The following is a 27,759-nucleotide window of genomic DNA, read 5'->3' on the forward strand; positions in this document are numbered from 1 at the left end:
GGGAGGCTTATTGAGTCGGTGCTGTTGAGCCAACCCTCACCTATGCAAATCTAATGATAATGCTGAATAAAAAGGAGTTCATAGTTAGCTCAGGATTAAGATCGAGTTACCTAGGTCATCTAAGCAAAATAGTCAGTCTTAAACAGTAAACAATGTTAGAAAGTAAGAGTGACTTATTTCTTTGTCCGATTTTATGAAAACTCATTTCATAGGATGCCTCCACTCCTCATATCAATACACGAACGAATCTGGATCACTTCATTTGTAGTAGTATCTTTACAACAACTTGTAGCAGCTACAGAGTAGGCCATATCCAATAGTGTTACTAGAATAAGGTACACAACCTTAATCATATATTATAGACCATTTTGGCTATCTACTCGAACTTGATCTATCTCTATGTCTCTACATAAAGTTGAAGTATTCATGTAATAGCCATGGATTTTAGTTTATTGGATTTAGACCCTATGAATGCAATTAATAGATTCAATACCTTTATTGAAGAAATGTTGAATAACATCTTTGATTGATAATAGAATTTATTTAACTTTACAAACTGCGAGTTTTAAGACATAAAACCCAACAGAAAAAATAAGTAAAATTTTCAAAATTTCCATGAAAATCATGAATTCTTTCATCCGACCTATTCTTATGGAAAAACAATTCATACGAGTGTGTCATAGGCTTGTCATAGAAAGGAACAGGGCAACAAAGCAAACAACAAACAAGCTCATCATACAAACATGGTTCGAGAACAACGCTCAGGACCCTAAATAGTATCACCAAGAAAAATAAATCTACCCAAAATCCAAACACCGTACCCCCAACTTTTAAAGCTCACACTATCCCTAATGTGATTGAAAGTAAAGCACGAGGGATCATAATACTTTCCTGAACAACAGAGTGAATGAAGGATTTGGGACACTCAAATTAGCTCTTCTCTACCAACAATCCTAGCAATTCAAGAATGATAGAAAGTATTAGGCTCAATGATAAAGGAAAAGTTACATAAATAAAATCTAATCTAGGAAAGCAAGTAAATTTAAAGTCTGGTTGCCTCTAGGAAACACAAATTTTTAGGGTCAGTTTCTCGACCATGGTGGCTCATTGTCATATGTCAACCAGTAAGTCCAACTGGTAGGCAATGTCAAAGTAATCTAAAGACTCGCCATCATGAAAGACCTTCAGCATATGCCCATTCACTTTTGAAATTTTTCCTGTCTCAAGATTAATGTCTACTGCACCATAAGGGTAAACGTGAGAAATTCCAAATGGCCCGAGCCATTTAGATCGAAGTTTTCTAGACATAAATTTCAAACAAGAATTGTGTAAAATAACCTTTTTCCCTACCTGGAACTCTTTTGGTGCGATCATTCAGTCATGAAATTCTTTCGCTCTTAGTTTGTAGATCAGAGAATTGTCAAATGATTCTAAACTAAGCTCTTCTAATTCTTGGAGCTACAAAAGTCTAGCCTCACCAGCTACCTCAAAATCCCAGTTGCACTACTTTATTCCCCAATACGCCTTATACTGAATCTCAACTGGAAGATGATAAGCTTTTCCATAGACCATCCAATAGGAGAGATAACAATATGTGTCTAGAAGGCCATTCTATAAGCCCATAAAGCATTGCCAAGATGAAGGCTCCAATGTTTCCTTCCTAGGTTGACCACCTTCTTTAAAATAGTCTTCACCTCCTTGTTTGACACCTCTGCCTACCCATTCGTCTGAGGGTGGCATGAGTGACAATACGATGCTGTACACCATACCTTTAGCAAGGAAACAATGACTTGATTTCAGAAATGTGATCCTTGGTCGCCGATGATTACCTTGGAGAAGCCAAATCTGCATAAGATGTTAGATTTCAAGAACCCTGGAACCACCTTCGCATCATAAGTAATAGTGGCCTTTGCTTCCACCCATTTGGAAACATAGTCCACTTCCAACAAAATATATCTAAACCCACAAGATGAAGGGAAGGGTCCCTTAGATATATCCCCCATACATCAAATATCTCGCATAAAATAATAGGGACTTGTGGCTTTTAACAACATTCACAAGTCTTACAGAGGAAATATGCATCCTTAAACAAAGTATCTCAATATAAACCAGAATCCATGACTTTTTTAGCATTGGGACTAAAGTGTCCACCACATGCATGCTTATAGTAGAATTCTAAAATAGAAGGGAACTCATCATTAGGGACGCACCTCCTAACAACCTGGTCTAAACAGAATATCTATAAATAAGATTTTTTCCAGACAATATATTTCGACTCACTTTTGATTTTATCGCGTCTATGCTTATTCATTCCATAAGGGAACTCACCAGTGGTGAAATAGTTAACGAGGTCAGCATATCAGGGAGTCATGGAAGTACCGTCTGCCTGCATCTGTGTATGATCAGGGAAGTCTACATCAGAATTGAGACAACCACCTTTAGTGTTAATTCTGCTCAAGTGATCAACAAGGACATCTCACTTCTCTTTTTTTCTTGAAGATTCAGGTTAAACTCGTGGAGGAGATAGCACAATGTTGCATGATCAGAAAATACAACTACTTTAGATCCAACAGTATAAGAACAAACTCTTTTTTTTAGAGAAAATACAACAGCTAAAAACTCATTTTCTGTCATGGTATAGCTTCATTGGGCCAAATTCAAGGTATTTAAAGCGTAGTAGATCACATGATGTTTCTTATCAACCTTCTTGTGGAAAATCGCTCCAACAGCATGGTCACTCGCGTCGCACATGATCTCGAAGGGAAGATCCTAATGAGCAGCCTGAATAACCAGAGCACACTACAAGGCGTTTTTCAACACATTAGCTTGGCTTGCATTCATCACCAAATTCAAAAGCCACATCTTTGTGAAGAAGAGAGGTCATCGGTTGATTACTTTTGCTGAAATCTCTGATAAACCTATGGTAGAAACCTGCATGCCCAATAAAAGACCCAACCTCTCTCACATTTGTGGGGTAAAAGAGCTTAGCAATCATATTAACGTTAGTAGGATCAACCTTAATACCATGCCCATAAATAACATGTCCTAGTACAATTCCATGCATGAAATGACATTTTTCGAAATTAAGCACAAGGTTAGACTCAATACAACACTCTAGCATTCTAGACAAGTTTGACAAGCAATCATGAAATGAGTCCCCATAAATAATGAAATCATCCATAAATACCTCCATTCAATTTTCAATGAATTCAGAAAAGATACTCATCATGCAATGCTAGAAAGTGCCAAGAGTGTTACATAGCCTTAGTGACATCGTTTTGAAAGAAAAGGTGCTATAAGAACATGTAAAGGTTATCTTCTGTTAGTGATCTGATAGAAACCCGTAAAACCATCATGAAAATAGAAGAGAGGCTTTCTAGCTAGCCTCTCAAGAATCAATACATGTCTAGCTAGCCTCTACAAATGGGATGGGGAAGTGATCTTTCCTAGTGACAACATTCAACCTTCTATTACCAATACACATTTTCCACCCATTTTGAATTCTTACAAGAGTTAAACTATCTTCCTCATTTTTAACTACAGTAATACATGTTTTCTTAGGCATTATGTGTATAGAACTGACCCATTCACTATCAGCAATAGGATAGATAATACCTGCATCGAGGAGTTCAAAGACCTCTTTCATAACGACCTCCTTTAGCACAGGGTTCAAACGCCACCTAGGTTGCTGACAAGGTTTAGCTCCTTCTTCTAGAGAAATCTGATGCATACGCACAGCAGGGCTAATACCTTTAATGTCAGCCAACATCCACCTAATTGCCAACTTGTATTTTTGTAAGACTTTTACCAACTGCTCCTCTTGCTCATCACTCAAGTTCTTTGAAATAAGAACGAGCAACGTTTCAGCTTCTCCCAGATAGGCATACTTCAGATGGTTAGGAAGCTCCTTCAACTCCACTTTAGGTGCCTACATAACAGACCTTTTCAGATGAATCATTATCAAAACAAGAAGGCATACTTACCAATTCTATCATTAATAAAGTTGGAAGCTCCAAGTGAGATCAAATCGCCTAAATCATCATTGTGATCGTCATAGACATCCCAAACTACTTACTACTTAAGACAATCAAACACGTCAATCAGGCACAAAAACTACACATGCCCAATAATGGTGGGAGATGTCATAGCATAAAAAATATTAAATTTAACTACTTCATCATCAAACTCAACAGACAATGTACCTTCATCAACATCGATCTTGGTCTTGGCTATTTTCATGAAAGGTCGACCTAAGATCAATGCAGATGAAATAATGTAGGTTCTTCCATCTTAAGAATGTAAAAATTAGTAGGAAAAAGAAGATCATTTACTTGCACAAAGACATCTTCTATTATTCTTAACGAGTGAATAAAAGACCTATCAGCTAATTGAATTATAACTTTAGTCTTAGTTAGGTATTTTAATTTTAATTCTTGGTATATCGAGTATGGTATTACGTTAATGGATGCACCAAGATCTAACATCGCTCTCTTTATTTTTTTTCTTCCCAGTCACACAAGGTAAAGAGAACATACCTGGATCCTTTTATTTTTCAGGCAAGTTCTTTTGAAGGATTGCAGACACAGATTGACTTACCACCATCCTCTCTTTTTCTTTAGCCTGTCTCTTCTTCATGCGTAGTTCCTTAAGGAGCTTGGCATATTTTTGAATTTGTTTTACGGAATTGAGGAGAGGAATGTTGATTTTAACCCTCTTGAATATCTCCAATAGCTTCTTATCCTTGTCTCCCATGAGCTCCTTTGGCCTTGTAAGCCTTGAAGGAAAAGATGCTTTAGGCACATAAGCATTTAATGGAGGAAGAGGTTAAAGGATACTGATACTCCTTTTTTCTTATCTTATTGTGTTTTTTTTTTTCTTGCAGAGTCTGAAGAAGTGCTTTCTTGTTACTTCAACTCCAGTTTTTTCATTGTTTCCAAAAGTGGCTCCAACTCTTTGCCACTCCTGTGCATTATTGCACTTACATTCTCTCTTGGATTCAATTCTGGCTGAGATGGGAGCTTTCTAGATTGTCTCTCCAACTTGCTTATCGAGGTGGCTAGCTGGGATACTTGGGTCCCCAAAGTGCCAAGGGCGTTCTTTGTGTCCTGCTAAAATTTAAAAGAATGGTCAGTAAGATTTTTCACAGTATCTTCCATGGACATACCTGAGATAGATGAAGCTCCATGACTAAGCTGAGCTTGCTCGTTCTATTCGCCCTATTTGAACTTTGGGTGATCCCGCCACCCAAGATTGTCTGTCTGACTAAATGGGTCTTGTCGTCTTTTTTGCCCATTAAAATTATACCCTCCAACAACATTTACTTCAGATATCGTCCTTTGTGGAATGCTTGGGCAAACATCAGTTATATGTCCCGCTCCATGACACATTTGGAAAACCACAACAGGTTGTCCCTTCTCTGTCTTTGCTAAATGTTTCACAACAGAAAGTAAATCAGATATTTCCTTACGATGTTCACTTATCTTATTGGCTGATTTTACACTGGCCAGATTGTGCCAAACCGTCGAGAGTTGGAAGCCATGGTTTCTATCAGTTTCATTACCTTAGTGGAGGTTTTGATGACTAAGAGTCTTCCTGCCGCTGCATCGATGCTTTTTTTGTCAGCATGCATCAGCTTCTCATAGAAATACTAAATCAACATCTGGTTTGAAATTTGATGGTGAGGAATTTTGCACAGGTCTTCTTGAAAGGTTCCCAATACTTGTGAAGTGTCTCCCTATCAAACTGTATTATATTGTAGATCTCCTTTCTGATGTTGGATGCTTGAGATGCATGGAAAAACTTCTCCAAGAATTGCTTCTGTAATTCGTCCCAGGATGTAATACTTCCTGGTGGGAGGATGTAGAGCCACTCCTTGGCGTCTTCCTTTAACGAGAAGGGGAATGCTCTAATATTGATTTTCTCTTGAGTAACCCCATTCGGCCTCATGCTATCGCACACAACATAGAATTCCTTCAGGTTCTTGTGCGAGTCTTCACCTGGAATACTAGAAAATGAAGGCATCAAGTAAATAAACCCATATTTTACTTCAAAATTACCTATTGTTTTTGGATAGGCAATGCAAATGAGTTTTTGAGTGAATGCAACACGAATATTTCTTTCAAGCATGGCTTGTTGTCTCCTTTCTCTTTTGATTTTTCGCTCCTCCCGGGAAATTTATGTAAAATAGACTTTCCTAGAGCCCTTGAGACTGTAGGTCATGCATTAAAAGAGAAAACTGATTTGCAAGAAAGACACTACAAAGTACGGAGTTGATCCACAGAAAGCTGATTTGGATTTCTCAACTTTGAAACTTATAAGATGTAAGCAGGTGGACTGGGGATTGGGTGGGGGGGGGGGGGGGGTGTGGGGGGAGGGGGGGGAGGAAGAGGTTTTGTGGAGATGGTTAAAGTAAATTTCATGAAAATTGAAATGGATGGAGTGAATTGAGTGAGTTTTGGGTGAATATTAGTCAAACAAAACACTTAGCTTGGGTCGTTCTAGTTTATTCCATTCCCTTTCAATTCTATCATAAAGTTACTCATACAATTAATGTGTGATTTCCAATTAAAACTTAGCCTACTCATTTGGAATCCTAATCGGCAGTCCATAAAATCAAATTAAATTAAAAAAAGCGAGAATCTTCCACTAATCAATAAAACAACAAGCATTAAGATTAATGACAATGCTAAACCGAACAATTGATTTCCATTGTCTAATCAACTATTCAAGCAAGATTTATCTAGATTAGAAAGTAATGCTTATCAAATAGAATTCCAAATTGACTTCACAAACTTACTTAACCTTTGCTTCTAGGTGATAACTACCAAACTATTACAAATTAGAGCCAATCAAAGTAATCAATCACACTAACATAGCCAATTTGTCAGATTATCTCATGCAAGATAGATTGTAGATCAAATTCAAGATAAATTATCATACAAATAAGAAAAATCTCAGTGGAATTACAAACCAAGTCTTAAGAATGAAAACAAGATGGAAATAAACTATGAAACCCAAGCTAATTACTTACCTCTTAGCCACAAATCATTCTCTAAAATCAATATTCAAGTTCTAGTGTGCTCAAAGTGGCAAGAAATTACAATTACCGGTTTAGAGGAGAAGGAAAATCAAGTTAAAAATAGCAAAATTGCATTTCTAAGCTTTGGATAGAAAAATCAATCTATATCAGGCATCGTAGCGTTGCAACGTTGCACATGGGCATCGCAACGCTGCGCAAGTCGTCTAGCACGCCTCCGTCTCGAGTTTGTAGCATTGCATTGCTACATATAGCATTGTAATGCTGCCCTATTTCTTCATGAAATAGGCAGCTTATGTCTTCTAGCATTGCGCAATGCTCCTTTCGAGTGTTGCACTGCTTCGACTGGGAAAATTTGCTATTCTTTTGGCCTTCTTTTTCTTTTTGTACAATTTAGCTCCTATCTTGACCACTTTATCGTCTTTTCACCTCGAACGCTTCATCCGACCCTTTGTACACTCAAGACTTATAAAGATATCAATTAAACACATTAAATAGCTTAACGATCTCAAATTAAGTAGAGGGAGATAGCAAATTTTCGGTGCTATCAAGGCTTACTAGTCGTGTCTTGCTTGACATACAAGAAAAGTTACAGAGATCGTGATTACATGAAAATTTGAAGAAGGTTGAAGAAATTGTCTTCAAAGGTAATCTTTCTTCCCTTAAAAATCATCATATTTAAAAGCATTCTTAGTTAAATATGTTTAAATTTCTTTGTATTTTCTATAAATTCAAAACACATATTAAAGCATATGCGTTTATATACTTACGCACGGGATTTGATCCATTCAATTGGTATTAGAGCCAAATTGTACTTTTAATTTTTTTTTGGATTTAAAAATAGAGAAAATGAAGGTTGTTTTCTTCATAATGTATGTGGGATTGCAAAATAGTTGTTTTGGAATTTTGGCATTTAGATTACTATTTTGTGTTGATGAGATCAATGTAGGGGCCTGTTGTTTTAGGCATTTAATTCAGTAATCGATTTCGTAAGTTTGTGTCAACCGAGAAGCAAGTTTTGCTGAGGAATTTAGTTGAACATGGAGCAGAAAAAACGAAGAACAAAAGCTACTGTTTGTTGATTCTACAAGCAGCACCGAGGTGCTGACCACAATGTCGCAACATTATGGTACAACGTTGCAGAGCCTTCACAAAACAAAGTCTCGGGCAGCTGTGCCTTGCAACAACCCTGCGCAGCGGAAAATAAGGTGCAACAACGCCGCGACGCTATTCACCTTAGATGCGCGCGCTCATGAGTTTTGGCAATTGTTACAATTTTTTTTTTAAAATTATTTGTATTTTTTATCGATTAAATTAATATAATTATATTATTTTATTTAATCAATTATTTTAGGATGCCAAATTCGTTCTATTTTTGTTGTCTAATTTAATTTTTTGCATTTGATGTAGGAAGAAATTATTATTAATTATATGTTGCATAATGTATGTCATATAGTTGAAAATTCATCCTTAGGATAAACATATTCATGCATCATATTTTAATATAAATGCTATATTATATGATTGCATATTAGTTAAGCGTTTCATGCATCATATTTTAATATAAGTGTTATATTATATGATAGCATGTTTATTGTTTCCATTTATATTAATATAAAAGTTTGCATGATTAATGAAAAGGCTTGATCATGTATCATATTTAAATATAAATGTTATATTTAAAGTTTAGGTTAATTCCTAAAGTATATACATGCAAGATCATACTATATAGTTTGCATGATTATAACATAAGTGTTATTTGTTTTAATGCAGGATTAAAATCATGCACTAAGAAATATGAGTTTTCATAGGTTCTGAAGACGGTCTTTTATATAATAGGCTAGGAAAGAAGTGCTAGTTTTTTTCGTTGCCTGCTCAGAAACTTCTTCCACTTGAGACACCTTTATTCAACTTTCTCCCCAAATCCTAAAGTTCCATTCTTATCTAATTTCTTCTCTCTATACAAAGTCGCTTCCTGCTAGTAAACGAAGAAGCTGGAAGTTCTTTTATCTCCATGAAGCTCATCTCTTTCCTCTATCTCCACAACCATCTTTTCTTCTTAGAAATTTCCCCCTAATGAAGCTTGAATGCCTCTATTTCTTTCTCTTATCATCACCAGTAGAGCTCCAACAGAAGATATTGTACACTCATGTAAATTTTTCCTTCCTATTTCAATTTTAGTTTTTAGAAGGTAGTCGATGGTCTAGTAGTAGTAGTAAATCTTGCAGTTCTTGTCAAAATTTCATTGTTGGTTAGATTTTATTTTTTTGTTGTATTGTTTCTAATAGCAAAAGCTATGTTTCGAGCAACAAAAGTTGCAGCCACTTGAAATACAGGTAAGTTAGAGTTCTTGAAAAGTTTGGATGTTGATTTAGCTATTCCCTATAACAAGGAGAACATCAAGGACTTGCCCAAAAATTTTGTTGTAGCCTACGATGCCAATTGGTAAGGATTTTTATCATATACTAGTCTTAGGATTTGACCATATTGATATTAGATGATGAGATTTTGTTTCTCAAATGACAGGGCAATGTGATAACACAATGAATGGGCATAGTTTCAATGTTGTTTGTTATAGCATAAGATTAAAGCTATATATATATGATATAATAGCCTTGAAAAAAGGTTTCCATATATCAAAGAAAGCATTAAGAAAATGGTATTATATAGTAAAGATAGCATTGAGTCAAACTTTTATATGTTAAAGATAGCTTTAATGACTAATGCTATTGAATGTGTTCATCGTCATATATATATGCTATATCATCATACTCTACTATAGCATTCATTATAGATCTACAAAAAGGCTATGAAAAATCACAGATTTTTAATAATATGGGTTATCAGGACTTTCAAAAAAGACTATAAAAAATCTTTTATAGCCTTTTTCATTAGCTATCGTAACCCTTATTTCTTGTAGTGATGATTACTATATAATCTTTCATTAACAATAACATAAGAGTTATTTTATGTATGTTAATGAAAACTGATAGGCATGAAATTTGTTTTATTAATTAGATTATAAGTATTTAGTTAATAATACCGGAAAATACATATGATAAGATTACATGCTAGCATAAAGCTATAAGGATAAGATTAATTAGTTTGTTTTATATGGTTTAAAATTTGGTTAATTAATCTTCATTTTTATTTTTAATAATATTAGATTTAAATAAATATTTTATTTTATTTTAATAGGATTAAAATGAGAAAATAAAAGATTAAATTTATAAAATATTAACTAAGGGACCTTTGACTAAGGAACGTTGTATCTTGATTGGAAATACCTCTACCTAGGAACCGACCTGGGAGGTGAATTAGTCAACATATAATCTTTTGTTTGTTATAACATAAGATTAAAGCTATATATATGATATAATAGCCTTAAAAAGAGGTTTCCATATATCAAAGAAAGCATTAAGAAAAGGGTATTATATAGTAAAGATAGCATTAAGTCGAGCTATTATATGTTAAAGATAGCTTTAATGACTAATGCTATTGAATGTGTTCAGTCATATATACATGCTATATCTTCATACCCTACTATAGCATCCATTATAACTCTACAAAAAGGCTATAAAAAGTCACAAACTTTTAATAGCATGGGCTGTCAGTACTTTCAAAAAAGGCTATAAAAAGTCTTTTATAGCCTTTTTCATTAGCTATTGTAACCCTTATTTCTTGTAGTGACGATTACTATATAGTCTTTCATTAACATTAACATAAGAGTTATGTTATGTATGTTAATGAAAACTGATAGACATGAAATTTAGTTTTATTATTTAGATTATAAGTGTTATATTTAGTTAATAATTCCGGAAAATGCATATGATAAGATTGCATGCTAGCATAAAGCTATAAGGACAAGATCAATTAGTTTGTTTTATGTGGTTTAAAATTTGGTTAATTAATCTTCATTTTTATTTTTAATAATATTAGATTTAAAATAAATATTTTATTTTATTTTAATAGGATTAAAATGAGAAAATAAAAGATTAAATTTATAAAATATTAACTAAGGGACCTTTGACTAAGGAACGTTGTATTTAGATTGGGAATACCCTACCTAGGAACCGACCTGGGAGGTGAATTAGTCAAACTTTTATATGCATGCAATAAAGTAGTTAGTTTACTAAAGTGTTTAATGAACTAAACCTTATTGCTAAGCTATCCAATATAAATGTTATATTGGGTAAATTTAACAACACTTAGAGAAACTTTTAGTTGGATTTATCTAAATAATAAACCATTTGTTTAAAATACTTGGTGGAAGAAAATGATATATATGATATCTCTATTTTTCTACGTTCTTAGGTAGTTCAAACTGTGAGATTCATGCTTGGCCTTGGGGCACCTTGATGCATCCCCTTATGGATGGTGTTTGCATTGATCAATATCAAGGTGAAATAGAGAGCGTATTTATAGTAAGTGGGAGAGGATGTGTATCAACACTTCCCATGGTCTCCATCGTTAGTTAACAACGCGAGATTCATGTTTAGCCTCGAGGCCCTTTTGATGCGTCCCCCTACGGAAGATATTTGCATGGGTCAATATCAAGTTAACTCTTGAAAAAAATAGGATTATAATTTTTGTTCTCAATATTGTCCTTCCTTATGGTAGACTCGTTGGGGCAAAACTATAAATTCCAAAATGATAGGTTACACTTACAAGAATTCATTAACGTGGCTAATGCAATTCTGACTGAAAGAATGCTAAATATTATAAGAATATGAGTTATTTTGGTTTAATATTTGGTTGAGAATATCTCAATTTAGTGAATGAGTAACTAAAGGCCTTACGGTGATTGTTATTCTAAATTACTGAAATATCATTCCAAAATAAATGATCAAAAGGTTCATTACTAGTTTTCTAAAACGTGATTGAATTTGTTTTTTATGAGTTATACAACACATCTAATATAAATGATTTTGTTTGGTTTTAGCAATATGTCGAGTCCATTAGTTTTCTTATTAGCTGTTGAAATATTAATTGCTAAAAATGAAGGGATTGAAATTCCTCGCAGCACAAGCAATTAGATACATCGATCTCTGGATTTCGTTTTACAGAATATACAAAATTCATAATGACAGAAACAATGGAAAAACATAAACCTAAGCATGCTAACTACTGTGTTAATCAAGTAGAGAAGAAAGATATAAAGGGAATCACATACCTTTGAAGACAAATTCTTTGTATTTCTCTCTAATTCGTGTTGTCTTCTCCCGATCTCATGAACACTGCAACAGAACACCACCACGGTGATGGAAAAAACACATACACAGTTGAAGTAATCAAGGATCTAAAGTACTCTAATTAAGTTAATTTGTAAAGAATAAGCATGCAAGAGAAGATAAAGCAAAAAGATAAAAGAAATACAATCTTTGTAGCTTCAAAATGCTTCAAATCCGCTCCAACCTCCTCATGAATGGTTCATAAACCACCACAAGATCCTTCCCGACTATACTTCAGCCTTAGAACGGGATGATGGGATCCGGTGAGTGACTAATTTGGAGAGGAATAGGTTAAGGTTTAAGAGAGAATTAGGCTTAAGATGTTTTCTCAAAAATCTCATAAATGTCCAATTTGCCAAAAAAAATATATCATAGAACTCTTCTATTTATAAGTCATTGTCACAGTAGAGTTTTACTATGGTTTGACTTATTCCAAACTCTTTCAGCAATCCCTTAAGTCAGAATGCCTCCTTAATTGCTTTTGTTAAAGCCATATATTTAGCTTCTGTTGTAGATAAAGCTACCATAGGTTGTAGTGTTGCTTTCCAGTTGATTAGATTAGGACCATAAAAGAATAGATAGCCTGTTAGGGACCTCCTTTTTTCCAAATCACCAGTATAGTTCGCATCGACATATCCATATAGCTCTAAGTTTGGTTTATCTGATTTTTAGTAGACTAGTCTTGAGTTTTTAGACCAAACTAAGTATCTTAGGATCCATTTAGTAGTCTTCTAGTGTCTCTTACCTGGGTTAGACATATATTTGCTAACAAGGCTAGCTGAATATGGGAGATCAGATATGCTAGAAATCATTAAATACATTAGGCTTCCGACTGCCTGACTATAGGGTATAACTAACATCTGTTTTTTATGATCTTGGTCAGAATCTTTAGGAGAGTTGGCTGAGGATAACTTGAAGTGCTGAGTAATAGGCCAGCTTACAGGTTTAGCATCACTCATATTGAACTTTTTAGGATTTTCTCACAATAGTTAAACTGGTTGATGCTTAATAAAGACTCCTCCCTGTTCCTTAGGATTTCAATTCCTAGAACTTTGCTTGCTTCTCTTAAGTCCTTCATATCAAACTCCCCTTTTAAGAGGTTTTTAACATGGGTTAAATCTTCCTTGGACCTATCTGCCAGTAACATATCATCCACATGTATGAGTAGGTAAACCTTATCCTTGTAGGAACCTGTATTTACATAAACACATATGTCATATGAACTTCTATTGAATCTAATGCTAGATATATAGTCATTGAATCTTCAATACCAGCTCCTAGGTGATTGTTTTAACCTATAGATTGACTTGTTGAGTAAGCAATAGAGATTCTATTTTACTTTAACTTTAAATCCCCTAGGTTGCATCATGTAGATTGTCTCTTCCAGATGTCCATGAATGAAGGCAGTTTTCACATCTAGTTGATGCAATACTAAATTATTTTGAGCAACCAAGGATAAGAGAAATCTTCTGGAGGTTTGTTTGACAACTGAAGAGAAAATCTCCGAGTAGTCTATTCCTTCTCTTTGTGTAAACCCCTTTGCAACAACCTTGCCTTATACCTAGGTTTCTAATCACAGGATGTACCTTCCTTAAGTTTGAAAACCCATTTAGAGGCAACTTATTTGTAACCCTTAGTCAGAGGAACTAAAGACCAAGTATCATTCACATTTAGTAAATGCATTTCCTCATTCATAGCTTATATCCAGTTCCTTGCATCAGTACAACTTATTGCTTCTTCAAAGCTTGTTGGTTCTTGGTTAGTAGGAGCCACAACAATATTTAGAACTAAATTCATATAGTTCATTTTAGTATATCTAGTTGGAGGAGTAATGGTTCTCCTTTTTCTATCCCTAGCTAAGACAAACTGACTCAAGTAAGATTGCTCATTAATAATCTCCTCTTGTTTCCCTGAATCTTCCTCAGCTTCTCTTGTGTCACTAGGTAGGTTAGATTCTATTGGTTGCTCATTAGGTAACTCCACCTCAATTTCTGTGGTAGATGACTCAGCTTCATCCTCAAGTCTTTTCTCCTTTTGCATAAATATCTCCTCTTCTCTAAAGGTGATGTCTCTGCTAATTATGAACTTCCTCTCGATTGGATGCCACATTTTTGTCCTTTGACACCCTCTGTGAAGCCTACAAACATGCACACTGCTCTGGCTTTCAACTTTCCCGTATTTTGGTGAACAAACCCTACACATCCAAAAACCTTAAGGTTGTCTAGATTAAGAGGATGATTAGTCCATTTCTCCTCAGGGGTAAGCAACTCTAGAGATGTGTGAGGGCACCTATTTGAGGTATACATGTGTAGGTTGCAACTTTCGCCCAATAGTTTTCACTTAGGATAGCATCAAAAAGCAAACATCTTATCCTTTCCATTATAGTTCTGTTTAACCTCTCAGCAACCTCATTCTGTTGAGGTGTATACCTCACAGATCTATGCCTAGTTATACCATTCTCACTACATTATTTGTCAAAGTATTCATTGCAAAACTCAAGCCCATTGTCGATTCTAAAGTATTTTAACCTTTTAGATGTTTGTGTTTCTATCATAGCTTTCCATTCTTCAAACTTCCCAAAAACTTGGTCCTTAGTTTTTAAAAAGTATAGGCTCTTCCTAGAAAAGTCATCTATAAAGGTTAGAAAATACCTTGAACTACTAAGGCTTGGTGTAGAATATGGTCCCCATAGGTCAGAATGAACATAATCCAATGTTTCTTTGGTGGTACGCTGAGATTTTGTGAAGCTTTGTCTTGTTGCTTTCCCTAGAATATAGTGTTCATAGAAGGAAATATGCTCACTGATCCCTTTGGTTATTATACCTTGTTTAGACAGTGCTTGCATCCCTTTTTCACTGATATGGGATATTTTATTGTGCCACAAGTTTGCCTCTGTCAAGCTTGCTATTGAAATAGTGGAGGCACTAGTCATCATCTCTACATATTACAAGTTTACAATAAGAAAAAGGTATTTCTTTTAAGCACATGAGTATACTCTTTTTTTTATTTATTTATTTATATTTTTTCAATGACAATAACAGTATTCTTTTCTTTCCCCTTAATCTAACATTAAAAAACATCATGCAAGACACTCTCTAAACAGTGGGGCCTTTCGAGGTGACAAATTAAAGTCGCTGCTTTGTTCAGTTAGGGGTTCTAAATTAAAGTGGTTCGTGCTCAAGAACAAAAAACACTCAAGACAGGACTATGTTATCCAATTTCTACTTCAAAGCATCTCATACATCATGGGTGACTCATCAACCATCATAGTAAAACAAAGTAACCAAAGAACACAATTCAATCAGTCTTAATATTCTTTTTAACCAAAATCAAATCTTTTTCAAAATTTTCAAAAATTTTCAATTTTTCCTCAAAATCAACAATAACATGCATAAAATAATCAACTCAAACAACATGCATAAAAGCACAAGATTCAAGCACAAAGTACGCCCCCACCTCAAATGAAAAAAGATGCATTGTCCCCAATGCATAACAGCTTAAACTATCACACAATAGATGAGTGATACAAGTCTGGGCAATGAGCAAGGGATTCATGAATCTGGATGGCGAACTAGTGCTTGAAAATGTATGAGCATCCTTTCCAACCTGAGGACCAAAACAAGATAAACATGAGGTGGCTCTCTATCTTTTTAAAATAAAAAATCAAATAACAAATAAAATCAAATGGAATTAAAATAAGAACATTTGGGTTGCCTCCCAAGAAGCACTTAGTTTAACATCTTTAGCTAGGCTAGGTCTCTAATTCAGAAAACTTTCAAGGTGGCTTCATCATTCCATGCACAACAACACCTAAAATATATATTTTTCTCCTGCACTGACATTCACATAACAATCTAAATTATCGGGTCTAGTGAATTAAGTTCTCACTCGAGACATCTAATTAACTTAAGTTCATTCAATTAGAGGTCGGTTAATCAAAAACATTAAGCACAAATAATTTAGAAATCTATGCAAAATCAATCAATTCTAAATTCAATATTCAAAGTAACATCCCTAAAATCCATAAACCCCCTAGAAACAGAGTTTAGCCACGCAAGATCTCGATAATAGTATTCAATAAACAAACGATTATAATGGCGAAAAATAAATTAACAAAGAAGAACGATCTCCCCACAATAGATTCGAATCCAAATCATGATCTTTTCGACACTCGCCACAAATACCGGATCGTTCTTCAACAACACTTGCACAATCACGATCTTCTTCCTATCACGATCAATCCAGAAATACTCTCAGATCAACTTTCGATCAAAATCTCGAGTCTTCAACAAAAAATGATAAGAATTTCTCTATTTTGGCTCTTGTACGGACTAGAATATATCAAGTCGGCTCTCTATTTTTCCTCCTCTTAGACCTGGCAGCGCACTTGATATTTATAAGATGCTCGTAGTGTTGCAATACTGCAAACCGACGTTGCAACGCTGGCATCATGCCAGCCGCGCATTAAAGTCATAGCATTACAATGCTGGCTAGTTCCAATTTGTTCTCAGTTCTATAGCTTCAGGGAGCAGCTTTGCACTGTTCTTCCAGTGTTGGCTCCCCCAAATTGTCTTCCAAATTTGCCTCTTTTATTGATCTTTGGTCCTTGGTTTCTTCCTAATTTCAGTCAACTCGTAATTGCTCAAAATTGGTGTTTTGCTCGGTTTTTTTTTTTTTTTTATCATTTTCGCACAAATTGCTCCTGATGCTTAGTTTCCTAAAATTACTCAATAAACCACGTCAAACTGAACAACACTAGCAATATTAGTTCTAAAGTTGAAGATAAGAAAATCACTTTTTATATGCTTTTAAAAAATATTACTATAAACAAGGCATTGGGTTCAAAATTCCAAGAAGCATTTCTACAAAAGAGAATCTTCTCTCTTTAAAAGATTTGTTCCAGCCAAAGATACCGTTATATTTGATCCAATGTCTGAATCAAGCAAATGACCCTTAGGTGTTCGTGATCAGTCAGTTAAAAAAATGTGAGTTTGTCACCACTGTGGGAAGGAAGACCATATTAAACTCTTCTATTAGAAATTAAAGTCGACATCGATATGCAAGTAATTCTGTGTTGACTTCGATGCTCCCAATTTAATTAAACCGTGAATTTAATGCACATATTTAACTAAAATTTGTAATAGAGGACGACCAAACTTTTAATTTAAGAAAATCTCAACCTTTATCTCAGACTTAATTCGATTTGGAAAGATAAAACGTAGGAATTCTCAAATTTTTATTTTTTAAAAAAGTAAAAAAAGAGGAAAATTCAGGTTTCATCCCAAATTAATTTGATTTAGAGATGAAACTTAAAAAATTTATATTTAAAAAGAAAATTTAAGTTTCAACTCTAATTTAATTTGATTTGGAGGTTAAAACTTAAAAATTTGGTTCTAAGAAAGAAATTTGGGATATGGCCAAATTTACAAAAAAAAAAAAAAAAAAAAACTTTGAGCTTGGTCCCCAATTTAATTTGATTTTATTGATAAAAATAAAAAATTTAGATTTAAAATGAAAATTCAAGTTTCATCCCCAATTTAGAGGTAAAACTAAACATTTTTAATTTTAGAATGAGAATTCGAGTTTCATCCCCAATCTAATTTTATTTTGGAGACAAAACTTCAAAAAAAAAAAATCTTGAATTTAGATTGAGAATTCAAGTTTCATTCCTAATTCAGTTAGATTTGGAGAAAAAACTTAATTAATAAAAGAGGGTGGGTACATGGCCAATAGTTTTGGAAAAGGATGGGAAGAAAAATAATAAAAAATAAAATTTGGGTCTTGAAATAAAATTTTAAACCAAATAAAATCTAGATTTAACCAAATCAAAGATGTCCTAATTTGATTCTTAAAGCCTTATGCAATCTCATCCCAATCAATTAAAGGTAAAGGAAAAAACTTCTCCCCCTTTTCTTTTTCTTTTTCTTTTTCTTTTTTTTTTTCTCTCTTGAGCTGCCACATTGCCACTAGGAGTCGTTGAGGCGCCAACCCATCTTTTCAGATGAGCCGAGTTGCGATCTTGAGCCGCCAGCTGTGAGCCTAGCACTCTTCTTCACCGTGCACGTTGGCCAGCTCCTGATGTCGTTTGGTCATCTGCTCGCGCCGCCATCGCTCGCCACTCGTGTCGCCGACCGTCGAGGCGGGGGGGGGGGGGGGGAAGGGAAGAGGGAGGCAACATAGGGTTTCTCCCGTGTGCCCCCTTTTCCCCCCTTTTTTTCTATTTTTTAATTATTATACATACATACATACATACATATATATACATACATACATATATATACCTACATACATACATATACATATATATATACATATACATATACATATATATGTAGGTATACATATACATATACATATACATCTACATATATATATATACACGTATACATACATATATATATATTATCTTTCCTTTTTTCTTTTCTTAGTCGATTAAAAAAAATCTTTTTTTCTTTTTTTTCTTTTCTTTCTTTCCTTTTTTTTTTTTTTCCTTTTTCAGAAGATTTATGTTTTCTTCTTTTTTTTTTTCCTCTTTTTTTCTTTAATTTTTTCTTCAGTAAAGAAAAACTCTCTTTTTTTTTTTTTTCTTTCTTCCCTTCTTTTTATTTATTTATTTTTTCTTTTTTTTTTTCAATAGAATTTTTTTGTTCCCTATTTTTTTTCTTTGTATTATTATTTAAAATTCCAAATGCTAATTATCTTTTTACTAACTTGCCCCTATTTTTGTTTATCAGGAACCGAAGTCATCAATAGCTTGCAATTTGAGGGAGAAACATCTTTTTTGCAAGAGGTGGGTTTTTTTTTTTTTCTTTTGGCAGTTATGAACAAAATGACATGTGGCCTGAAGCGTTGAATTCAACATGCTTTCTGCAAGCCCGATCTCAGTTCGTGACTTGAAGAGTCTGCCCTAAGTCCTTGAGGACTTTCTTACCTTATTGGCTTCGATCATAGTACGCAGCCTATGGGGTTCCGTCGATTCCAGCCTTAGTCTTTAATTTGAGCATTCCGTCGGTTTCCAACTCAGTGCTCTAACAACTCTAATCTCCACCCCTCATTAGCTTTAATCTTAGTACGTGGCCTGAGGATTCTGTCGGTCCCAGCCTTAATCTTTTACTTGAGCATTCCGTCGGTTTCAAACTCAGTGCTCTAACGGCTCTAGTCTTCGCCCCTTACTGGCTTTAATTTTAGTACGGGGCTTGAGGATTCCATCGGTCTCAGCCTTAGTTTTTTACTTGAGCATTCCTTCGGTTTCCAAGTTAGTGCTCTAACGGCTCTGCTCTCCACCCCTTATTGGCTTCGATTTAGTACGCGGCCTGAGGATTCTGTCAGTCCCAGCTTCAATCTTTGACTTTATATCATGCCTTAGGAGTGATAATCGAAGCTTCAAACCCAATCGGGCGCACGGATTTCTGCTTCCCTATGTAGTATGTCAATGGTGGGGTTGCCAATTATTTTTACACTCACTACCTTGTTACTGTAGATTTTCGGGGTCCTAAGATGTCCAACTTTTTTGGTGAAGGCGGGATGATCTACTTTGGCGAATATGAAGCTCAAGATTTTATCCACAAGGGGGCAAGCATTAAGTGGCATGTGAATATTCAAGGCAGGAATAAACACGAGCAAGTGATTGATAATTAACACCTCTCCTTTAGTGGGTCTTCACATTTTTTCAGTATGCGATCCTGCTATGTATCATCCCAATGTGGGCACGCCTTAATTATTGAATTGTATAGCCCTTACCAATTCGGCAGAAAATTTGGCTTTTACCAAGACCTTCCTAATGACATAGAGGGAATCCCTCCTATCGCCACCCCCTAGAATGTACTGTATCACTGAAGGATTTGTACGAGGAGGAAGACCTCCTCCTAAGTATTCTTACCTGCCTGCACGTTAAACTCGCATAATCATGCCACCCCACGTTTCAAGGCCTGGTGGTGGGAGAAACATGGAAGCTATTTTGAGGAGAACAAGCATCATTTGGTATCTAACGCCATTCCTCTTCTAGCACAACCTAAACTGTCAAAAAGCAAACGGACCACCGAGGGAGGCAAACAACTTTGTTTGGTTGAAGAGACGACCTGAGCCCCACGAAAGAATGCTCCACACTCAACGAAAGAGGAAAGTCATAGCAGCACTAGCGATCGTCATTGGAAGAGGACTTCCAAGAAGCCAAATGCGTCAGGCCATGATATTTTAGCAGGGGATCAAAACGGTCTTAGAGTCCCCGATGCTCTTAACTTACTAGTACAATTCTTTTTTTTTTTACTTTTTATTATTATTATTCTTATACATACATACATACATATATATATATAACCCATGCTGTGTGGGTTTTTTTTAATCGCCTTTGAACACCTCACTCCAAGAGTTGGCAAGACCACAAAGTGAAGAGTTCTTAATGAGCCCCTTCGTTATTTACACAATCGTTGAAGGTACCAAAACTTTAGAGATGCTGCCTGAAAAACTAGCTACTCCTAAACACATTCACCATATCGAGAAGGAGACAGGCATAGGGTGAGTCCAAATAGACACAAGCCCACTTCTTCGTGTGCGAAAGCCTCTAGGGCCTCGGTTGGCACAACGACGACCCCGACTCATCTTCTTGTGGCCTGGGAACTCCCCAAACATGTGGACAAATCAACTTCTGCGGCTGTTTCTGGGGTGTTGAATTTTGTGCTGCCAACGTAGTTTCTCATGTTCGCCATGCTGTCTGGGCTATGTGGGAAACTATACAAAAGAAAATCATACGTACCCCCTTTGAGAAGGTCCTTTGTCTGAAAAAGGAAATAACTAGATATTTGCGGCAATTTTTGACATTTGTGTAGCCAATCTTCCCCCACTTCGAAAGCTCGTAGATAACTATTATTGAACGTGGAGAGGTACAATTAGTTCCAATCATCATTTTTTTTTCTCAATTGACCGAGGAAAATAAGAACCAACGTCTGAAGGAAGCCAAGTTTCACTTGGAGAAGAAATTATATGACGAAAGTAATGCCCTTGCTAAAAGAAAATCCCTATTGGAGTGTGATTCTCGAGCTTTGCAAGAAGAGGAAGAGTTGTTAGTGAAGCTAGCAGCAATTAAAGTTGAATGAGTCGAAATATCGAAGCAACTCTTGGAGAATGAGAATCTTCTGAATCAAAACAAGCTTGACAGCTCCAACATGAGAGGGGCCATAAACAACATAGAGACTACTCCTGCTATTTTTGATAAGGACGTGAAAGCCTTGAAGATGTTGAACCAAATGTTAGAGGCTATGCAACAGGAGCTGAAAGACTACAATTGGGTACCACGATCCAACCTTTTACACACTGCTTAGCCACCCATGTGGTTGTTGTTGGGGGTTCCAAGAATTTTGTAATCTTTATGCTCTATTTGATTGCTAGATTTATTTATCATATTGTAATGTTGGAACTTTCTTATATAGAAGACATTTCTCTTTATCATGTTGCAACTTTCAGGGCTTGGAGTTTCTTTTAAGCTCCCATCTTCTTCATGCACTTGAATTTGTTTTTTCACATGACTTAACTTAAATTGCTTTAAGCGGCCTACGTACCTTTTATAACGACAGGGATCAAGTCATAACGTAGTTAATTTTTTTATTACATTTGTTAAGTGTAAACTTCTTGAGAAACTTGTCGTTGATTGGGAACTTCTTGAGAAACTTTCCATTGATTGGGTCGATTCTTAGTCCGTTTTGACCAACAATCTTGTATGCTCCATTTGTATAGACTTCTTGGATGATGTAGGGCCCATCCCATTTGGGCGTGAACTTATTTCCCGTATGTCTTGTCATGATAATAGGTCTTCTTATAGCGAGAACTAGATCCCCGACTTGAAAAGATTGAGGCTTTACGTGCTTATTAAAACCTTTAGACATTCGTGCCTAGTAACACTCCAACGCTTGTTAAGCTTCTATTTCTCGTCCAGTGCATTCAATTCATGGAGCCGCAACTTAGCATTGTCTTCTATCATCAACCCTTCTTGTACTGCCATTCTTAGCGATGGAATTTCTCTCTCCAAGGAGAGGACAACCTCTACCCCGTAAATGAGAGAGTACAGAGTGACTCTTGCAGGGGTACGATGAGTGGTGCTATAAGCCCACAATGCTTCACAAATCTTTTCTTGCAAATCTCTTTTCGACTTGGAGACAATTTTCTTCAGTAGGTTGCACAACGTCTTGTTAAATGCCTCTGCCAGCACATTCGCGGCAGTGTTATACATGGATGACTTGTACTACTTGAATTTGAATTTCTCACACAATCTGTCCATCAAGCTATTGGAGAACTGTCTCCCATTATCTGTCACGATTAAGTGGGGGATACCGTACTGATATATGATATGAGTACAGATAAAGTCCACCACATTCTCTTTCTTAGCCTCCCTTAAAGCGATAGCCTCAACCCATCTTGAAAAGTAATCAGTGGCTGCGAGGATATAAGAATGCCCTGTTGATGACTTATGTGTTATATGGCTAACCAGATCAAGTCCCCATGCTGTAAAAGGCCACAAGGCTATAGTCGAGTGCAGAGGCTCGGGTGGCTGATCAATGAAATTCGCATGATATTGACACGCTTCGCACTTCTTTGCGTATTCCATTAAATTGTGGATCATCCCTGGCCAGTAGTAACTCATCCTTTTCAACTGGAACTATAACTTTGGACCAGATATGCCTTAATGCACTTCTTCTAAAGCCTTCGTCGACTCTTCTTTTCCAAGGCATCACAGAAAGAGTCTTTCAAGGGATCGGTAGTACTAAACCCCTTTATATTAAATGAAATGTGCATCCTTCCTTCGAATCTCGTTTTATGGCAAGTGTCGTCCGGAAGCCTTCCATGTTCAAAGTAATCTATAATAGGTTGCCACCAGTCTTCCTCGTCAGTTAAGTAGACTGATATCGCATTCATTTCTTCACATGCGGTCTCAACCGGAGGCATAACCCACCTTCGACAAAGTGATATACTAAGAGATACATCATCTAGAATCGTCAAGGTCATAGCCAAGTTTGCTAAAATGTCTGCCTTCTTATTTTCCATCATCAGGACATGCTCCGGTGTCATACTTTCAAAGTTTCCCATCAAATATTGAGAGTAAATGAAGTAAGGCTTCAAGTTGTCCTGCTCCACATCGTACGACATAAGAGCTGATTGATTATCAACTTTGAGTCACCGAAAATCTCTATGTAAGATATCCCAATCTCCAAAGCCATTTGGAAGCCAATTATCAGGGCTGGGTACTTGGCGTTGTTCGAGCATAATTCAGCAAGCACGAAGCTATAAGGCAACATGTGGTTTTCCGGCGAAATGAGGATGATGCTTTCCCCTGCACCGCTTCTTCGGGCCACCCCATCGAAGAACATGGCATAAGGCCCCGTGATTTCTATGAAGAGAACTTCATCGTCAGGCATATCTTCACTTAACATCCATTCTGATGGAACCGAGTGATCTCCAAGAAATCGGCCAATGCTTGCCCTTTAATCACCTTCTGTGACATGTAAACGATGTCGTATTATTGAAGCATGATTTCCCATCTGGCTAATTGTCCGAGATGATTGGCCTAGACAGAACGTACCTTATGGGGTCGGCTTTCGAAATTAAACTGATTGTGAAGGCTTACATGAAATGTCTCGACTTATCTATAGCGAAGAAGAGTCCAAGGCACGTTTTCTCAATAAGAGAATTAAGGTCCGATTAGGTAATAGAGAGCACGCTCTTTTCCCTTCTATCTTTCTTGTGTCAACAATGCCCCCAGTGACCTTTCCTGTGTTGCGATGTACAATATCAATTGCTTGCCCGCTATTGGGACTCCTACGGCAGGAGGACTGAGCAAGTACCTCTTTATGCTATCAAAGGAATTTCGACAAGACTCATCCCATTCAAATTTTTCTCCATTTCTCATCAGTCTTTGAAAGGGGTGACATCGCCTTGCCAGGTTGGAAATAAACCTTCGGATGTAGGCCAGACGTCCTTGCAAACTTCTTAACTCATATAGATTCCTTGGCCTCGGCTTCTTCTGGATGGCATTGATTTTGGATCGATCTATTTCTATCCCTCGACATCTCACAACGAAGCCCAGAAACTTCCCTGAAGTTATACCAAACATGCATTTGAGGGGGTTCAACTTTAACTGGTACTTTCACAGGCGATCGAACACAATTTTTAGATTTTTTAAGTGGTCTTGTCGTCGTTTGGTCTTGACCACAAGGTGATCCACATAGCATTCCATGTGTTTTTGCAACATATCGTCAAACACCTTCTGCATAGCACGTTGATAAGTAGCACGAACGTTCTTACCCCCGAAGGGCATTACCTTGTAGCAATATATCCCTTTCGGGTTCGAAATGCTGTTATTTTCTCATCTGAAAGGGCCATTCGTATCTGGTTATATTCAAATAATCCATCCATGAAGGATAAGGCCCCATTTTCCATTGTCGCATCGACCATGATCTCTGTAATGGGCAATGGAAAATCGTCTTTCGGGCATGCACTGTTTAGATCACAAAAGTCTACGCAGACACGAAGCTGCCCATTCTTTTTTCTAATCGAGACAATGTTGGCTATCCACGTTGGGTATTGGACTTCGCGGATGAATCCTGCTTCAATCAGCTTGTTGACTTCAACCTCAATCTGGGGGATAAGTTCCGATCGAAAGCGTCATTGAGCTCGCTTAACTGGTCGACATCCTTGTTTGATTTCAAGATGGTGGATCGCTTCCTTCGAATCCAGTCCCGACATCTCTTTGTATTACCAAGCAAAAATATTCTTATATTCAACGAGCAAACTCACGTATTCGCCCCCTTCCTCTTCATAGAGGGATGCACTAATGAAAGTTGGAACGGCTCCTCGGTTATGCCCAGATTCACCTCTTTGAGCTCTTCCACCATGGATTGACCATCGTCCTCCAGACCTTATGGAGTGTCCTCCACTTCCTCCTTGATCATACCTTCTTTGGATTCTTTGGTGATGGTGATGTGGTGGCACGAAGTTTCGCCTTCCTCCTACTCTAAATTTCCATTATAAGGATTGCTGAAGACAATGTCGCGCCTCTTTACATTGAGTGTGCCCTCACTTGTGTTTAAAGTAACGAAAGTTTTTCTCTTCATGCGTAAGGAGATGGTACTACTAATTTCTCCATCAATTTTTACCTCTCCTGATGGTCTCTTGTTTGATGAACTTTCAGCATCTTTAAGGTCGAGGCGTCGCCAAATTCATGCCCGTGGTATCGGCCCCCTCTTTCTTATAGTCGTATTGGGGGCATCATCGTAGGCCTTTCCTTTCCTCTTTGTCTCACTAGAGACATGTTCGTCGAGGCGATCTTCAACCCTCTCGTGCTTTAGGCGATAAAAAATGGGAGTGCGGGGTTTTCCTTCGCTTTCCTTTGGGTTGCTCATAAATCTTTAAGCTCTTGAACTTAGTGTGAGTTGTGAAGTCATAACCCGCCTTCGCCAACAACTTGTAAGCCTTGGGATCGAATCGGTCTTTAGTTCGCTTCTCGAGAAGATTTAACTTTGTCACTTCCACCTCCGGCTTGTGGACTTCCTACTTCGTTATCGGCATGAGAGGCGTGACGAAATTCTCCTTTAGAATTTCTATATCACCGACCTACAAACCTTTTGAGCATTCCGTAAAAGGTGATTCACCCTTTTTTCGTCTCAATAAAGGGATATAGCGGAGAATCAGAGGCTTTGAGGCTTTTTCGTCCTTCACCACGAGTGTCCCTCCAACACTGGGGGATGTCCCAGTCTCTTTTGGGCTAAAGCCTTGTATTGCTACTCGTTTCTTTCTCTATGTCTATTGGGGACCTTGACCCGAATCCACCTGCTTTCTTTGTCAGTGAGATCTTTACAGGCATTGTTTCACCAGAATTCTCGCTCTTTAAGTAAAACTTCGCATTTGCGAAGTGAGATTCAACCTCAGAAAATGGGTTAAAGTCTGCTTCAACTTTCTTAATCCCATCCTGGTAGAACTTGAAACATTGATGCAGTGTTGACGTAATCACACCATTCCCGTGAATCCAAGGGCACCCTAGTAGCAACATATAGGTGGTCTTTGAGTCTATAACGTGAAACAACGCATCAGCCTTTAGGTCGCCGATGAGGAGATCTAAGCGTATCATGCCTATCACCCTTTGGCTGCCTTGATTGAACCCTTGAATCACCAACTTGTTGTTCGACAACTCTTCCTCACAGATGCCTAACTGTTTCAAAGTTGCTTTAGGCATTATATTGACAGTGGATCCATTATCGATGATAATCCGACCAACTCTTAGTTCTTGAATGTACCCAAAGACGTATAAGGGCCTATTGTGCAACTTGAATCCTAGCAGTAGATCTTCATCTGAGAAGTCTATGAATGTACAACACGAGGCATACGCACGTGCTGCGGAGGTTGGTGCACCGGACGCATTGGACTCCAATAACGCCTCAATAAGGGTCATCTTAGCTTCTTGAGGGAGTGAGAGCAAGTCATCTATGCTGAATAACGATAAACCCTTCAATTCTCCTACCGATTTCAATGGGCTTGGAAGGGTATCTTCTTCTTTTGTGATGCTGACAACATGACATGTAGCAGCTTCTGGCGTTTCTCCTAAACCCCAATCGTAGAAGTTCTTTGCGAGGAAATCCGCTAATGTCACCTGTCGCCTTGGACGAGGAACATCCTCATCTCTCTCGTCAATAGCCTTGGGCTTTCGGGCCTTCTTTCTGCCCTTCCTTTTTTGTGTCTTGCTCCATCTCTTGTAACTTCAAAAGGAGCATGAATCTTTTTAGGTAGAGTTCGACCCTTTCTTTTTACAGCGTGTCACAAGAATCCAACCTTCATTATCGTTATCAGCACGTTCTCCTTTGTTTTGAGGATTCGTGGATTGAACCTCCTACTAAAATCGCACAACTACCGGTTCGAAGGTTGTAAACTAGACCAAACTCTCACTTTCTTCAAAACATATGATTAGTGCCAGTGTACTTGGAGTTACCATCACCACAACATGATTTTTTTGGACCACCTCGTCAAGATCTAGCTCTATTTTCCTCTCACAAGCAAACTTGAGGATCAGCTCCTTCAATACAAAACATTTTTCAACTGAGTGGCTAACGATCCTGTGATACTTGCAGTAATTGGGATCGTCCACTTTGCAAGCTTGTTCCAGTCGTTTACATTCCGGTAGCTGGATAAGGTGGTTCCGCAACAGTTGTTCAAGCATATCCGACGTCGGAGTCGTGGAACGGATAGACTTTTTCCTGCCGCTCCTTCAGAGTTGGGCGACGTCTTTCGCCTCCTTCATCTTTTTTTTCATCTTCTTTTTTTTCCCTTTTGATGGAAACTTGAATGGGGTCATATTAATGACCATTGATTCCATCGTGACACCATTCACAATCTTCTCGGCGACCTTTACTTCCTTATCATCTTTCTTCGGTTCGGGGATCTATAAGTCCTTTGTTCTCCTATTGCGATACTTAGCTCCATGTCGTGGGCGCGAGTCGTCAATTCTTCAAAGGT

General features: G+C 37.0%; 1 protein-coding gene across 1 annotated transcript; it reads right to left on the reverse strand.

Annotated features, from left to right (window-relative positions):
- Positions 1-22,180: 22,180 nt before the first annotated feature.
- Positions 22,181-22,489, reverse strand: LOC150038568 (uncharacterized). Its single transcript, XM_090313627.1, has one exon. It carries the CDS (start codon positions 22,487-22,489, stop codon positions 22,181-22,183), a length of 309 nt encoding a protein of 102 aa, XP_090169753.1.
- Positions 22,490-27,759: the final 5,270 nt, after the last annotated feature.

This window comes from Benincasa hispida, chromosome 1 (assembly GCF_027475165.1).
Source record: "Benincasa hispida cultivar pf3 chromosome 1, pf3_genome.v1.1, whole genome shotgun sequence".
Taxonomy (NCBI): domain Eukaryota; kingdom Viridiplantae; phylum Streptophyta; class Magnoliopsida; order Cucurbitales; family Cucurbitaceae; genus Benincasa; species Benincasa hispida.

Coding starts and splice junctions, on each gene's coding strand:
- LOC150038568 (XM_090313627.1), bottom strand. CDS start 22,489: ATGTATAACACTGCCGCGAATGTGCTGGCAGAGGCATTTAACAAGACG.